At 44.9% G+C, this 17,778-nt stretch overlaps 1 protein-coding gene across 2 annotated transcripts in view; it reads left to right on the plus strand.

The window, feature by feature from the left end:
* Positions 1 to 17,778, plus strand: part of LAMA5 (laminin subunit alpha 5) — a 255,687-nt gene that overhangs the window by 134,050 nt on the left and 103,859 nt on the right. For both annotated transcript variants that reach the window (XM_061631076.1, XM_061631077.1), the window contains exons 7-9: positions 12,002 to 12,117; positions 12,893 to 13,011; positions 14,900 to 14,990. In XM_061631076.1, coding sequence (XP_061487060.1) covers positions 12,002 to 12,117; positions 12,893 to 13,011; positions 14,900 to 14,990 — 326 coding nt within the window. The remainder of the gene's footprint in view (positions 1 to 12,001; positions 12,118 to 12,892; positions 13,012 to 14,899; positions 14,991 to 17,778) is intronic.

A 17,778-nucleotide genomic window follows, 5' to 3' on the forward strand; every position in this document is an offset into this window, starting at 1 on the left:
TCCATGAGCTCACACAGCACTCCTTGGCTAAGAGAATGTGCTGACTTGAGCTGTTATTCTTCTTTAGATGGTTCCTATTTATAATGGGTAAGCAGGTTTCTGCAGGTCCTCCTTAAAGTATATGAGTTTTCAAAATTTCTGCAAGTTGTGCAATACTGTTGAGTGCAGCTTCTGCCTGAATTTCGGCCAATTAAGAAGGTGCAGGGCACTCAGCTAATGCATATGTTAACGGAAAACTGCTCATACAATGGGCCTTTCAAAAATTGTGTTTCAACCTCAAAAGTGATACAAGCCCCTCTACTCCCACAACGAAACAGGCAGCTAGAGATCTAGTTCCTTATTTAAAGGGACACATTTAAAGAGTTGGTTTTCTTTCTCTAATCTGTCATGTTTAAAATGAGGTTGATTTTTTAAAACTTTATTTGTATTTTTTTCCTGAAGCCTAGGGGATATTTTGTTCAGTCTACTATGCTTGTATTCATTTTTCTTGATTTTTTTGGAGCTCATTTTTATATTCAGTGTTTATACTAAATGTTAATAGTAAAGAGGATGTTCTGTTCAGTTATTAATTGTATTTTATAGATTGTGTAGGGTATTTTGTATGCGCTGTTTAAGATGTTTTATCTTATGTTGCACACCGCTTATAGTTTCATTTAAATATAAGCAGTATTATAAATTGCCTAAAATGAATAAATAACAAAGCCAGTAATGTTTTTATCTGATCCAGAGATCATAAAGCAAAAAGTACTTGTCATAAGGTATATCCTCCCTCCATTTTTCATGCTTGTCTGTCAAGGTCACATCAAACCTGTACTGGCTTAGCACCCAGGCAGTAAATGTTCTTCCTCATACGCCATCAGTTGTGAGGGCTTCATCTATAGCTTTTCAATATAGCCTTGTTTGCTATCAATAAAGTAGATAGTACATGTTGCGTGACACAATAATATCACAGCATAACATGGGTGAGATTTCATAATCATTTGCCAAGGATGGGTCGATTAAGAGGGTGCTCCCTTTGATGTCCATTTTGTTGGGGGTTTTTTGCAATGGCTACAACAATTTCATTTCAGTACGTTTCATATTGGAGAAATGCCCTATAACAGTTTATGTAAATCACCCTGTTTTTTTTTTAATTGTATGATGCTATAAAAATATCCAAAGTAAAAAAATAAATCATTCCCAGTGATACTAAAAACAGATTCACCTGGCCATTATTTCATTCCCAACCTCAGTGTTTATCCTTTGAAGGAGCACCTTAAATATTATATGTGCCTATAAGACAACCATGTGGTTTGTTGGTTGATTGCATTCATTCCTCACTCTTCAGCAAAGACTGGAGGGGTATTCACACGTTACTCTGTACCCAGGTACAAGCCCCCTGTACCTGGGTACAGCTGCTCGTGAGAAAGAGTGTACACTTGGTGACTTCAAAAATCACCACGTGTACAGGTACCTTGAAAAAAGCCGTCTTCTGCTCACGTGGTGATTCTCCCTGCATGCTGCCCCCCTGGAGATGAACGTGAGCAATCAATTCTTCTCCCCGGGGACAGCCTGAGCCTTGTATCAGCAGCAGCAGCAGCAGCAACAGCCAATCAGAAATGGGCTGAAGAAAAAACATCAGTTGCTGGAGCCACGGAGAGGGAAAGAAGAATAAAACCAGAGCTTGGAAAAGTTACTTTTTTGAACTACAACTCCCATCAGCCCAATCCAGTGGCCATGCTGGCTGAGGCTGATGGGAGTTGTAGTTCAAAAAAAGTAACTTTCCCAAGCTCTGAATAAAACTAAAATGGAGGCAAGTACAAGGAAGAGGAAAGGGAGACCAGCCTGAAGCAACGAAAGAGCTTGAGGGAAAGGAAGAGGCAAAAAACGGGCGCTGGGAGCTTTGAAGGACTCACTGCCATTTTTAAAAGGTCTACTCAGAAGTAAGTCCCATCGAGTGCAGTGCTTCTGTGTGCTGGCAATGAGTGAGTTTGAAGAAAGGACAGAGGAAAAAAATGGAGAGGAGAGAGCTTTGCAGGATTCACATTTGAATTTTAAAAATGTCTCCTCAGAAGTAAATCCCACTGAGTTCAATGGGACTTACTGCCAGGTAAGCAGAGTTAGGATTGCCTAAAAAAAAAAAGCAAGTGTTCTGCCAGAGAAGCTAGAGCTAGGCAAGGACTGTTTACATTGTTAAAGTACAATCCTAACCCCATGCCTACTCTAAAGTAAATTCCATTCAGTTTGGTGGGACTTACTCTCAGGTAAGAAGCATAAGGATTCCAGCCTCTTAAAAGAAACAGTTGGGGGGGGGCAGAGAAAGGGAGGGGAGTTTGCCTGTGTGTCTGCTTACAGTCCAGTACAGTCCTACCCATGTTTACCCAGAAGTGAGTCCCACTGAGTTTAATGGGGCTTACTCCTGAAGTGAATGTGAATATAGAATTACAGCCTTTAACTTCTAAATTCAATCCTTTCCTTTAAATACTAGGTGATTTATCAATAAATATTATAATTTATAATGTCTGTTAAATGTTCAATGTGTCATCACGTGACTCTTATTGTTGCTTGTTACGAGTAGTACACCTACTATTCAGGATAGTGCCACAAATAGATTCCAAAACTTGCTCCAACCCCCCTGTGCAGGTAATGAATAATAGCTGCTATCAGAACTGCAATAATAAAATAACTTAATGGCTAGGTAACACATTGCTCAGAAATGATAGTTATCAATAAATAATAGAAATTTTGGGTAATAGCTATCCCTTGTATCTTAACAACATAATCCCAAGCAGGTTTATCGAAAGTAACTTTCACAGTTCAATGGAGCTTACTCTCAAGTAATTGTGCAAATGATTGTAGCCTTAATCTTATTTAATGTCTTATTTCCTTTACGTCTCAACTTTCTTGCAAAGAGCTCAGTGTGGAATACATAGTCCTGCACCTCTCAAATATATCCTCAGAACAGCCCTATGAGGTAGTTTAGGCTGAGAAGGTGATTAGCCCAGAAGTCACCCAGTGAGTTTCATGGCTGAATTAGGGTTTGAATCCAGGCTCCCAGGCCCTGGCCCAGTACTCTTATCACTACACCACACTGGCTTTTGCAGAACTTGTACACTACAGTACCTCTATAAATCCAATATAAATTACCCACTATACTTCTCTTCCTTGGTCTTTTAAAACCTATTGAAATTAATGGTAAGGTAAATTCTGTTGCATGCTTTCTATTTCCTCTTAAAGGTCAAGAAGAGAAATTTAGCCAAGACTCTTCCAATAATTTGATGACATAGGTCAGCAGTGATACATTGGGGGGGGGAGAATGGCAGTGGCATAGAGATGGCAAGGTTGGGGGTACTTTGGTGGAATGCAGCACAGGCTTGCAGGTGTGTGCCCATGTGCTGCAAGATGGTGGTGCCACCAGCCCTGAACTTGCAGGCACCTTGTCTCATTCAGTGAGTGGCAATGTTGCCATTACTGAGAGAGCACTGCTATTGCAGAGTTAGGGATCCACCCTGCGTTTTACTAGAACCTCAAGAACCACCAACTGCAGCCAGATGCGAAAGACATACCTCTAGTATGAAAGAACATGGTGTCTGAGAAGCTGCTGAGCACAGGGTTATCAGAACTGAGATGAGCTCACAGTCTTTCCACACATAGATCTATTCCTACTTTCCACAAGTATTAATTTCAGTTGTCAAATTTCCAAACGGATGTGTGTCCTTTTGTTGCTATTGTTAAACAACTGGAAGCCAGAAGCGCTTGCCAATTAACTACAAATCTCCCAGGGATCTACCAATAGATTACAGTCTATCTTCTGGCCATCCCTGCACTAAATCATTTGTATGGGCACAGACCTACCTTGCAGGGTTGTTGTAGCATGGTTCAAAGGAGTGCTTGCAAGAATGAAACTACAATAGCAGAGGTAAGAGTCTTCAAAACATTGCCAAAGAAGGCTACTGTGTATCCAGAAATTGAGAAGAAAAAAATTGTGGATTTGCTCATCTCTCTGCAGCTCTTTTCTATGTCGTGTCGTGCATCAAACTTAGACACACCTGATGGTCAAACACATGTTAATGGCTGCCTCCGTTAGAAACTGCTGTCAGAAGTAGCTGCATCACATGGTTTCATGGTAACACAAACCTGCCTTGTTGGGTTGTAATGTTTTGTTTATTTATTTATTATTTGATTTATATCCTGCCCTTCCAGCAGCAGCCCAGGATGGCAAATACTCTATGGTTCGGATGGTTAGACTTCATGGTTAGACTAGATCAGGATCTAATACTCTAGATCAGGATGGTTAGACTTCAGGTTTTTGGTATTGATTTTTTAATTATTATTATTACAAAAACCCAAGATCCACCAACCAGAGCAAGCCACAAAATATATGCACTTAAGAGTTAAATAATTCTTAGCCCTGGAATTTGTTTGGAGTTCTAAAATTGAACTGAGCTCACAGTAATTCCACATAAAAATCCACTCGGATTACCCCCCACTTTCTTCATTTCAGCAGTATAATGGTGGGGTGGTCATTTTCTTGTTTTCATTGTGAAACAGGAGTCTGAAATCCTCACTGATCTTCTGTGAGTCATCCTGAGATACACCAATACGTTTTGATCTACATTCTGCCCACCCTGCATTTAAAGTGCTATCGAAAAGCTAAATATTACGACATAGATCAGTGGTTCTCAACCTGGGGTGTGTGAAGTAATCCGGAAGGGGCTGCGAACAGTAAAGAAATTTTTTATTTTTAAAAAGTCTGCACTCCCTGGACACTGTCTGCTCCCCACTGCCGCTGCAGATGATACCGCTGTAGGCTGGAAAGCCCAACTGTTAAATAATGTTCCCCACATTTATATTTTGAGTGTAGTTTTGTGTATTAAAATGCATGATATCCTCAAGAAAGAATCAGGTGTACCATATTGGAAGAATAGTTTCAGTTCATAATCTTTTAAGCAGCTTGTTTTTGTTGCAGCCCCCTCCAAATATCTTCATATATAAATATTCAATATATTTAGGTCTGCACTTTCAAACATTTATCTATAAGTCCTATTGATCTCTATAGGACTGTATAGACATGTATAGGATTGTTCCATGAAAGCCTACATCAAAACCCATACATACTCTAATAACAGGCAATGAAAAATGCAATATTTTAATAACTATAATTATGATAGTTACAGGTTAGTATTTTCTTTTTAAAAGTTGGTGTTTTGATTTTAAAAACTTAAGAATCTGCAGGAAAAATGAAAAGAGTAAAACTACATTCCTGTTTCTGCCAACACACTTTCTATTGAATGCACCCCTTGACAAGAAACAGTTTCAGGAAGTATAGCAGACCCAGCATGCCTTGCCTTGTTGCCAGTAAAGGGAATTGCTTCAATGGCGCATTTAATAAGTGTCATTGAAGCCATTTTCTTTCCCTGGCAGCAAATGTGTATATAACAGACTGTACACTCGTTGAATGTTACATGTGAATAACTGTACGAGTGTACAGCCCGACTACTTCTGTACCCAGGTACACAGACTGTACACTCGTTGACTGTAACGTGTGAACAGGGCCTGGCTGTCACGCCAGTAGAAAATGATCAAAATGCATTACAAAGAAACAGTATATCAGGTGTTAGGAATGCATGGGCATTTGTGTGGCAGAGAGGTGCAGGGGGTATATCTGCAGCTCACAGTTCTCCATATGTGTTGTTTTTCCTTCTTGCAACTTAAGAACATAAGAAGAGCCTGCTGGATCAGGCCAGTGGCCCATCTAGTCCAGCATCCTGTTCTCACAGTGGCCAACCAGGTGCCTGGGGGAAGCCCGCAAGCAGGACCCGAGTGCAAGAACACTCTCCTCTCCTGAGGCTTCCGGCAACTGGTTTTCAGAAGCATGCTGCCTCTGATTAGGGTGGCAGAGCACAGCCATCACAGCTAGTAGCCATTGATAGCCCTGTCCTCCATGAATTTGTCTAATCTTCTTTTAAAGCCGTCCAAGCTGGTGGCCATTACTGCATCTTGTGGGAGCAAATTCCATAGTTTAACTATGCGCTGAGTAAAGAAGTACTTCCTTTTGTCTGTCCTGAATCTTCCAACATTCAGCTTCTTTGAATGTCCACGAGTTCTAGTATTATGAGAGAGGGAGAAGAACTTTTCTCTATCCACTTTCTCAATGCCATGCATAATTTTATACACTTCTGTCATGTCTCCTCTGACCCGCCTTTTCTCTAAACTAAAAAGCCCCAAATGCTGCAACCTTTCCTCGTAAGGGAGTCGCTCCATCCCCTTGATCATTCTGGTTGCCCTCTTCTGAACCTTTTCCAACTCTATAATATCCTTTTTGAGATGAGGTGACCAGAACTGTACACAGTAGTCCAAATGCGGCCGCACCATAGATTTATACAACAGCATTATGATATCAGCTGTTTTATTTTCAATACCTTTCCTAATGCCCCCACACCCCTGCTGGCTTCTTACCTGCATAGTTTTGTTTAAGGTTTATTACGTCAATGGGTTGGAGACTGCGGTTTAGTTGAGGTCAGGGAACAGACGGGCAGAGTGGGGGGCCCTGGCCTCCTCGCCCTGCTGCCGAACTCGCTCTGCTGCTTAACTCGCCTTGATGCTTTGTCAGCTGGGGCTCCCTCTAGCTCGTGGAGTTCCTCTTGCTATACCCAGCTTGACTAGTTTGTTTATTTATTTATTTATTTATTTTATTGCACTTGTATACCGCCCCATAGCCGAAGCTCTCTGGGCGGTTTACAGCAATCAAAAACATTAAAACATTAAAACAAATATACAATTTAAAACACATGCTAAAATGCCTGGGAGAAAAGTCTTGACCTGGCGCCGAAAAGATAACAGTGTTGGCGCCAGGTGCACCTCGTCAAGTAGGTCATTCCATAATTTGGGGGCCATCACTGAGAAGGCCCTCTCCCTTGTTGCCACCCTCCAAGCTTCCCTTGGAGTAGGCACCCGGAGGAGGACCTTTGATCTTGAATGTAGTGTACGGGTGGGTTTGTGTCGGGAGAGGCGTTCCATCAGGTATTGTGGTCCCAAGCCGTGTAAGGCTTTAAAGGTCAAAACCAGCACCTTGAATCGAGCTCGGAAACATACAGGCAGCCAATGCAAGCGGGCCAGAATCGGTTTTATATGTTCGGACCGTCTGGTCCCTGTTACCAATCTGGCCGCTGCATTTTGCACAAGCTGCAGTTTCTGAACCGTCTTCAAAGGCAGCCCCACGTAGAGTGCATTGCAGTAATCTAATTTGGAGGTTAATTCTTTCTGTGCCAGTTGCTGAATCTTAACACACACACACACACAGAGAGAGAGAGAGAGAGAGAGAGGCTGCTTTTGGATGTCACACTCAACTGGGGTAGCCAGCACGGTGCCCTCCAAATGTTGTAAACTACAACTCCCATAATCTTTTATGATTGACTATGCAAGCTGAGCTTGTGTCCACCTCTGTGGTGAGGCTCAGGGCAAGGCTGTGCTATATGAACATCGAGCTCTGACCTGATGTTTTTTCAGCAACAAACTGTGACCAAGCCCTATATAGTGGCAGCAGATGCATCCCAATTGTTAGCCTCACATTTACTGGAAAGTGCTTCTTTGGTTAAAGAGGCCCAACCAGCTCCAATAGTCTTCTACTGCCATGGAGCAGGGGAGCCTCTGGTCTCATAGGACTTCTTCAAAGGAGCCCTCCAAGACTGAGGATGGCAGTGGCGTATTGTTGGGCTGGAGGGACACTGGCTTCACAGGATCATCTGATAGAAGGCTTCTGGGGCTGGCCCTGCATGCTCTTCATATTTTGGTTCGGAATCCTCAACTGCATCCCCTGAAGAAGGAGAATATGACTCCAGGATCATGACAGGTTAATGGGATAGGAGTCCAAAACACTTGGAGGGCACTATGTTGGCCATCCCTGAAGCATGGTTTAGTGTGACCAGAACAAGCCTAGGTGAGCCTTGGGCTCACATGCTCCAAGCTTGTGCTTCCGGTTTCCATTTGCTACAGTTTATTGTGTCATCTGAACCAAGAAAATTTTGTTAATATTAACTATCGTGTGCTTGAAAACAGTATGTGAGTTCATACAGCATAACAAAACATGGTTAATCGTAAATCGGAAGCAAAAGTTTCTCCTCATGGCTGCACCAGAGGAGGAGAGGGGAGCGCAAGAGCCTGAGGCTTGCCTATGCTTCTTTTCGTCACACTAAACTGTGGTTTAGTGTGGTGTCTAAACTTGGCCGATCAGAATTCTGATGATTCAGTCTTCTGATGACCGCAGAGAGAAATTTTGCTAAATACGGCAGCATTTGTTAGATCATGGTGGAAACTGAGAAGCTGATGCTGTCAGATGCTGGGTATCTTGCCTGGAGAGGGTGGGGAGGTGGGGGAATGGGATGTCTTAGATATTAGTCCACCTCTTCTGCTTCCACCCTCCAGTTGTTGTGGGCTGCTAACAGCTGTGGTGTCCCTGCCTAATGAAAAGGGTTTCCCTTGCAGAAACATGCCCCAACAAAAACAAGGGTACAGATTACCTTCCTCAGGAGGGATCTGGTCTGGTATAGTGCTGAGAAGTTGACATTGTTCCGCTGCTATATATATGATGGCAGGGGGACTGTCTTAGATATTGGGCCACTGCTCTCTCCCCCCTCCCCATGACTACGGGCTCTGCACACAAACCCAGGTGCAGAGACTTGGGTGGAAAGACTTGGGTGTGTATCTAAAACAGACTGTATTGTTGCTGCTCCCTGTCTATTTCTGATATTTATAAAATGCATCTATTTTTAAGCCCTGTGTTTTGAATGAGAGAACAGGGCGGGTGTGTGCCATAGAAGGGAGAGGCATGCCTGGAGGGGAAAATGAGTAATAGAGCAGATAAAAAGCTGGAGCATAACTGTATTATCCATCAGTCTGACACAACAGACAGCAATTTTGTTGGGTGGGTATTATGGTATTGTGGAGTGCAAATTTCTGGCATGATGTCACCTTTCCTAATAAATCAGCACCATGATCCAGTCAGGACAAGATTCTAATTCTTGCTTGGCACCTCTAGAACTGCCTGTTTAGTTGGTGCAAACCTCAGGGGCATGATCCACTGTGAATTTCTTCTGCAGATCTCCCATTGAAATGAATGGGATTTGCGCAACAATGCATTCCTTTTGTGCAGCCGCCACTCATTTTGGTGGGACTGGCCTGGGGGATTTTCTGGGTTGGTTGTGTGTAATAACTTTTTATAGAACAAATTGTCAAGCTGCTAAGTGTAGAACAAGAGTGGGGAACCTTCAGCCCTCCAGATATTGCTGAACTACAACTCCCATCAGCCCCAGAAAGCATGGCCAAATGGCCAGGGATGATGGGACTTATAGTTCAGCAACATCTGGAGGGCTAAAGGTCCCCCACAGCTGGTGTAGAACTAAACCACAATGATATAAGTTTTTTTTTTAAAAAAGGTGAGGAAGCAAATGTTTTTGACAAGAGATAGTGAAAGGAACAGACTTTTCTAGAGAAAATAGAATCATGGAAGGGGCCTATAAGGCCATCAAGTCCAACCCCCTGATCTCAATTAAAGCATACCCGACATACCATTCATTAGTAGCATACAAATCATTGTATGACAGCATACAAATGCTTTTCAAATTTTCACTGACAAAAAATGAATTAAGCATGGATCTTAGCAATACTTTTTGTTTGTTTGTTTGTTTGTTTGTTTATATCCCACCCTTCCTCCCAGTAGGTGCCCAGGGCGACAAACAAAAACACTCTAAAACATCATAAAAACACACTTTAAAATATATTAAAACATTTCCTTTGTTGGCATGCTTCTTTACAGTTGTTAGGCAGGAGCCCAAAACATTTTGCTTCCTGTGAGAGAGTATTTGGATCCCCACCCCTTGCCTGTGAGCATCCCACTCCTATCAGAACTCAGTACGTTCTGTGCCACCCTGAAATCAATATCATCACATACCTGTTGGTCAGATGGGGATTGTGTTCTGTTGTAATGAGTATAAACGTAGGATGCAGCGTTCTCCGAAAGACGGTATTGTACGGCCAGCTGAAGAAGGTGCAATCCCCATTCACAGTTTCATGTTTTTGCAATGCCACTTGCGGCTCATAGATGTAAGGCCAGCTATAGCAGTTAGGATTGTTCTCACACTTAAAAATGCACAAGTTGGGGAAATGTTGGAATGATAAAATAACATAAATATCTCCTTTCCATTCTTTCACGTTATTATAACCAGCTGTCAATATGTAAATTCCACTTTTTCTTTTCTTTTTCTTCATGATATTTGCTATATTATGTGGGTTTTCAAATTTTTGTTAATTGTAATGATTTTAAAATGTACAATAGAAATTGACAAGTTGGGGGGAAGCACAAGAACTAATGGCAAGTTCTTAGCCTTCCCTTCTCCCCAAATAATTGTTGGAAGAGGAAAGTGCCAGTGGGAGGACAGTAGGGCCTGCCCCCACCCTGAGTGGCGCAGCAAGAAGAAGGGGGTTTAACCTTCCTCGCTGTGCTGTATTGACAGTCCTGCCTGTATTTAGAGTGGGGAGGTTTGGGAGGCTGGCTGTACAGCGGTGGGGTGGGGTGGGAAATGGATCTGGCTAAGTGGGCCAGATAATTATCTCCCTCACACCTCCTGGGCCAATCTTGACATCGTAATGATCAGGGCCGGCTCTAAAGAGCGGCAAGGTTGGGCCCTGGCCGAAGGCCCCGTGGCCCAGAGGGCCCCCTGAAGGGCCCGTCTTTAGGGTGGGGGAGTAGTGCTCCCCTTCTGCAATCCACAGCAGAATTGCTGCCGCAGATGCATTGCCCTCCCGTTCCCTTGCTCTGCCTACCTTTTCTGTGTTTTGTGGCTGTGCGTGTAGCGCTGCCCTTAATCAAGATGACATCGAGGTTAGAGGCTGAAGCGTCTGCCACCATCTTGGTTGATGGCAGCCCTGCGTGTGTGTAGCACGCATGCGTGCCATCAACCAAAATGGCGGTGGAGGCTTCAGCCCCTTAGGGAAACCTCAGCTGCCATCTTAGTTAAGGGCAGCGCTGCACGCGCAGCCACAAAACACAGGACAGAAAGATAGGTGGAGCAAGGGAACAGGCGGGCTGTGCGATCCACAGCAGCGTTTGCTGGGGCCCGGGGCAGGCTGGAGCCCAAGGGCCCTGGCATGCCTGGAGCCGGCCCTGTCAGTGATGTCAGATGCCTTTTTTTGCCCCGGGGTGTGTGTCTTCAGAAACCCTTGTCAAAGGGCTGTCCTCCCTAGTGCTTTGCGTAGGGCTTTGGAGGCACCGCCAGCCAGCCTCATTTTGGCTGAGCCAGGGTTTTATGTATGATATAGCATCATATATGATGCTGGGTGTAGGGCAGGTGGGCGTGGCTTGGCCAAAGTGGCCTGACGGGCAGTTCCCCACCCCTGCTCGGCAGCAGTTTCCACAGCCAGCTCCCAATCTGAGCAGTGCAGCAGGGCAGGAAGGGCTACCTCTTCCTCTTCCCGCTATCTAGCAGCGCTTCTTTTGTTCCTAGTTGAACAAAGGTGGGGATGTTGCCTTATGTGGGGCCAATTTCCCCTCCCTGCTTTGACATGATTGCGGCTTTTAACTATTTCTGACATTCTGCTCCCGTGGAGGGCTCTGTACATGTGCATTCTTTGTGAGGAGGGTGTTTAGGGAATTTTGCTCATCCCTTTCTTCCAAAGTAATATTTTCTGACATGTCTGGGGAGTATATCTAAGCGTGCAGAAGCCTCTACTTGATCTCTGGGTGGCTGTATTTCATTGCCCTTCTGCTTGGCGGGATGCCACCAAGTCTGTTCCTAGAGGGAATGACATGTATGCAAGGAGAAAGGTGCTTTGCCAGATGCTTGGTTAATCCAGTATTGGAGGCGATGTGAGAGCCTTTGGTAAGTAAAGTGTGTCCCGAAAGTACTTCTGAGCCTGTGGCCTCTGGGATTGTTTCCATGCATTTCCCATTTCTTCCCTATGTCCGACCATCCAGTAATTTAGACCACTCCAGGAATAATTTGCTCCCTCTAACTTTACTTACCAGGCTACAGTGTGACTGTCAGCACAACACCTGTGGTGGGTCATGCGACCGTTGCTGCCCTGGGTTCAACCAAGTGCCCTGGAAACCAGCCACCACCAACAGTGCGAATGAATGTGAACGTAAGTATTGTGGTATAAAAAAAAGTGAACTGGTTGATTCAGCTATTAAATGTCACAGGTAGCTGCAAAACCAGAAATGAACGTACTTGATTTTACCTGATGGCCGGTGTTAGTCTGTGTTTCACTTATTTGCACGGTTCAGAGAGAACAGAAATCTGACACTTTTATGCTTCATTGGCCTTTGCTAGAGGGGAGAGTTCTTACCATGGATTTAAACTTAACCTCTTGCTTACCTAGCTAACAGTGTATCGGCTTCACCCTGCAAATGCGCCTGATTTATTCTGTATGAGACTATTAAATTAAATTAAAACAGTCATGAGCTAACAGGAAAGATCAGTTTAGGGTTTGTTAACTGGCTACAGAAGAGGAAGCAGAGAGTGGGAATAGTTTTTACAATGGACCGAGGTATGCCGTCAGATTCCCAAAGGACTTATGTAGGGCCCAGTGCTGTTTAACTTCTTCATGCATTATCTGGAGTTGGGTGAACAGTGAGGTAGCCAAGTTTGCAAATGATGCCAAATTATTCCAACCGAAAGGACCTCTGCAAGCTGGATGGATGGACCGCAACTGGCAAATGAGATGAGGGGTGGACCTGTCAGTCTAAGCCTCTCTGTATGAATGTGCGCCTTCTTCAGTGCAGTTACCCCACCAGACCTTTCCAAGAGCTGCAGAAGCTGTCACTCAAAACCCTGCAGTTAATTCTACTGCTGGAAAAGGAAGGATGTGTAAATCAGAGGCTGTACCGGCTTTAGTTCACTTTCTCTTATCATTCCAGCCTGTAATTGCAACGGCCATGCCTACGATTGCTATTATGACCCAGAGGTTGATCGTCACAAGACCAGCAAAAATCGTGATGGCCAGTTTACAGGCGGAGGTGTATGCATTGACTGTCAGGTAAGGCTTGGGTGGAATTGCTGCAAAACAATTTGTGTCTCTTGGGTTGCTATTGGCATTGCCAATGTGTCATTCTGGTAGGGGATCTCAGGAGCATGTATCCAGGCAGGATCTTCCAGGGATGGCCAATTGCGCCATATCTCAAGGATAAAGAGCTGCTTCACCCCTTATGCAATTAGTGGGTAAACTCCCACCTACTCTTAGTGGACCCCATTATATGCAAAACTTTTTAAATTTTGATCATGTAAAAATTGGGTGAATGTCAATATGAGAACATTGACAAGCCCAGACTATTAATTTTGTGAATATCTAATTATTCAGAGATATGCTGGTGAATGCTGACAGTCACCTAGATGTGATTGTCAGACTGCATTGGTGTACATCCCCAAAGTGGGGAAACATCTACTTGCAGAAATTTGAAGAACTGATATGCGATTGTCTGCTTTCACATATCATGGTGCACCAAATTATGGACAGGCTGCATTCTTCATGTATCTTCATTGAATTCAGTGGGATTTGCTTCTGAATAAACGTGCACAAGATTGCATTGTCAGCGGAACAAAAGCCTAATTCGCACATAATGCTAAGCCAAACCATGGCTTAGCACAAACAAGCAAATGTGCAGGTTTCTGGAACGACGATTGTGGCTGCTGTGCTCCTCCCCTGGTTCTGCTACTGTTGTGCAACCCAGGGCTAAGCCATGGTTTGGCTTAGCATTATGCCCAAACCTGGGCTCATGGTTTGTCTTGTTCCAGACAGATGTATACGTACACATTTAAAAAGGCAATTAATGTGGCTTTCATTCATTATGGAGAACATCGTGGATATATTTGGCATTCAGCATGTACCTGCTAATTGCTACTCATGATGAAACTGAGCCTAAGTCATAGCCTGAAAAGCAGGCCCTGAGCAACCAGGTGTGGGAGGAAATCCTTGAAACATCTGTGTGATGACAATTAACATCTGAACATGTAAAATCTGCCCATAGTCATGTCACTTACATCATAGCAGGGGTAACCAATGAGGTGCCCTCCAGTGTTGTTAAATGTTGTTAAACCACTAAACCGCCCTGGGCTCCTACTGGGACAAAGGATGGGATATAATTAATTAATTAACTCCCATTATAGCTGGCTATTGACTGGGGCTGAGGGGAGTTGGAGTCCAACAACATTTGCAGGGCACCATGTTGGCAACCCCCATTTAAGGGGTAACTCATGGTATCCACCCTGATTTGGGGCCAGGTTTGCTGCCTGTTGGTTAAGTTTACAATGCAAGCTGCGTCTGTGCAATAGTAATTATGGGAAACATATTGCCAAAAAATGTATTGTTGTGAGTGCTGTTGTCACATTTATATATTTATCTATTACATTAACATCTCACTAGTCCTCCTTCCCATTTTATCCTAAAAACAACCCTGTGAGGCAGGTTAGGCTGAGTGTTGCTGATTCACCCAAGCCATCCAGTGAATTTCATGGCCAACTGGGAGTTTGAGCCCTGGTCTTCCTCACTCAGACCACTATATCACACTGGGTCTACATGAATTTATCTGCACAGACTGGCTTTTTTTTCTACGCTGAGCTGTGGGATTGCACCCCAGCTTTCTGTATATTAAATATGGTTTGGAACCTTGTGTTATTTGCTTCTAAATTAGACTGTCGTAAAACTGTTTTAAACTTAATATAGGTCATCCCTTTAGTCTCTTGTATGGCTAAGCTGTGGCCCTCCAGATATTGCCAGACTAAACCTCTCATCATGGACCATCCTGATGGAGCTGAGGCTGATGGCAGTTGCAGTCCAACAAACATCTGGAGGAGGACAGGCTAGCCACCCCAGTCTACATTATTATCCCTCAAATTAATTACAGCTAATGGACATACTATTTTTTCAGCATCACACAGCGGGCGTCAACTGTGAGAGGTGCGGCCCAGGATACTATAAATCCCCAGATCATCCAGTAGATTCACCGTACATTTGCTATCGTGAGTATGCTGTCTCATGTGTATCACAGATATAGTCCAGTATCCAAAGCAGCATACACCGTGTTCTGTGCACATGAACACATTTGGCAGTTCTCCCAAACCCCCCACCCTGAAGGTCGAGGGCCTTGCAGAGCACCACCCCATAAAGCGCCAGTGGTGCTGTTGAGAGAAAAAATTGGCTATCCCCCACCGTTTGCGTGTATAAAATCATTCATGGCATGGAAGGAGTGGCTAGAGAGAAGTTTCTCTCCCTCTCTCAAAACACTAGAACTCGTGGACATCCAATGAAGCTGACTGCTGGAAGATTCAGGCCAGACAAAATATGTGTACTTTGTTTTCAGTTGGCACGAGACTCCCCAATCTCAGCTACACTGAATTCCTGGATACCCAAATTGTTTTCTGTAGGGCAGCCGCAATCACTTCTCCAGCAGCAAAGGCCTAAAAACAAACCAGGAGCCTAGGGTCACCTCTGCACTGTCAGTATTTTGCAAGAGGGAGCCAAGCATGGCTTGATTTAGATTCCTGCATTGAGCAGGGGGTTGGACTTGATGGCCTTATAGGCCCCTTCCAACTCTACTACAGATCCTCCGTGGCTCAGAGTGGTAAGTGGTGGTAACGCAGCCGAAGCTCTGCTCATGGCCGGAGTTCGATTCCAATGGAAGGAGGACGTCGAATCTCCGGTAAAAGGGGTCGAGGTCCACTCAGCCTTCCATCCATCCGTGGTCGGTAAAATGAGTACCCGGCATATGCTGGGGGGTAAAGAAAGGCCGGGGACGGAACTGGCAATCCCACCCCATATATACGGTTTGCCTAGTAAACGTCGCAAGACGTCACCCTAAGAGTCGGAACCGACTTGCACTACAAGTGCGGGGACACCTTTACCTTTTACCAACTCTACTATTCTATGATTCACATAGAGTATAGTCAAACTGTGGAATTCGCTCCCACAGGAGACAGTGATGGCTACCAACTTCAGTGGCTTTAAAAGAGGATTAGACATAGAGGATAAGGCTATAAACGGCTACTACTAGCCATGATGGCTATGCTCTGCTTCTGTGGTCAGAGGCAGCATGCTTCTGAATACCAGTGGTGGTGGTGTGCTTAGGTCCTGCTTGTGGGCTTCCCATAGCCATCTAGTTGGCCACTGTGAGAACAGGATGCTGGACTAGATGGACCATTGGCCTGATCCAGCAGCCTCTTCTTATGTCTTGTGAAGCACTTCTGTAGACCTCCCTAGAGGGAGCATGCACTATGCAAGGGAGCCTCTTCTGTGAGCTCACCAAGTAAGGGCAGTTCGGCAATGGAACCGACTGCCTAGGGAGGTGGTGGGATCCCCTTCGCTGGATGTCTTCAAGCAGAGGCTGGACAGCTATCTGCGGGAGATGCTCTAGCTGTGGATTTTCTGCTGTGAGCAGGGGGTTGGACTCGATGGCCTACAAGGCCCCTTCCAATTCTATGATTCTAAGTGTATTGGCCCCAGAGACAAAGTGTTAAGGTGACAAGCAAGTTTGCCAGCCAGCGAGGGAGCCAGGGCAGACAATGCTTTTCACTCCCCCTCCCCGCTTTTAGACCTAACAAACTCCAAGCTCCACACGCAGTAAGCAGCAATACATTTACGCAGGTAGGAATCCAGTAATGGGGGTGGGGCTAGCATTGTATAGAATGTCGCATGTTGTACTTATCCACCTGCTGGACAGAATGTGTGGATATGTGCTAAGTCCAGTGTGAGCTCCTGGTCCTCTGGGAAGAATCTTGTCCTCTTGAGACCCAGGTAGCTGACCTGGAGAATCCAAGAGAGTCCGAGAGATTGGTGGGCAAGTCCTTCAGGAACATGGTAGTGGCACTCCACTCCCAGGGTGATAGCTCCTCTGCTGTCTTGGAGGATGAGGGTGTTTCAGAAGGAGAGCATCACTCTGAGAAAGGAAAATGATCGCCTAGAAAGGACCCATTTCATGGGGATGAACAAGATACCCTCTTGCGCCAAGGATACTCTAGGGAGCAGGGGAATCCTGCTAGTGACCAGTCATTCGAGACGTAAATAGCTGGGTTTGTGACAGGCATGCAGATGGCTTGTTGACTTGCCTGCCTGGCACAAAGGTTGCAGAAGTCATGTGTTATCTCGATAGCCTGGTGGATAGGGCTGGGGAGGAGTCAGTGGTAGTGGTGCATGTTGGCACCAGTGGAATGGGCAACTGTAGCTGTGTGGTCCCGGAAGCAAAATTAAGGTTCTAGGTAGGAGGTTGAAAGCCAGAACCTTCGAAGTAGCTTTTCTCTGAAATGCTGCTTATTTCATGTGCACGGCCAGCTAAACAGGGAGAACTCAATGTGCGGGTGAGATGGTGGTGTTGGAATGAGGGCTTTGGATATGTTAGGCATTAAAGAATGTTGTGGGGCAAACTAGGTGTGTTCAAAAGAGATGGGCCTCACTTGAACCAGGGTGGAACCAGATTGTTGTTGCTTAAAACAAAAAAAGGTGGCAGAACAGCTTTTAAACTTGTGTGCTGAGGTGCTGCTTGCAAGCTTCCCATGGGCATCTGGTTGGCCACTGTGAGAACAGGATGATGGCCTAGATGGGCGTTGGGTCTGATCCAACAGGCAATGCATGTCATTTTGGGAGAAGAGCAGGGGAGATATCTTGGAGTTTAGGAAGGGCCAGGATACCTGACACCTTAGCTGGTAGTGCACGCAGGTCACCCAGCCGAAGACCAGTCACATAAACTATGCTGTGGTCAAATGGTGCACTCTCTGCTTCCAGGCAAAATTGCTCTGCCTTAGATTCGAGCTGGGA

This window comes from Rhineura floridana, chromosome 6 (assembly GCF_030035675.1).
Source record: "Rhineura floridana isolate rRhiFlo1 chromosome 6, rRhiFlo1.hap2, whole genome shotgun sequence".
Lineage (NCBI taxonomy): Eukaryota > Metazoa > Chordata > Lepidosauria > Squamata > Rhineuridae > Rhineura > Rhineura floridana.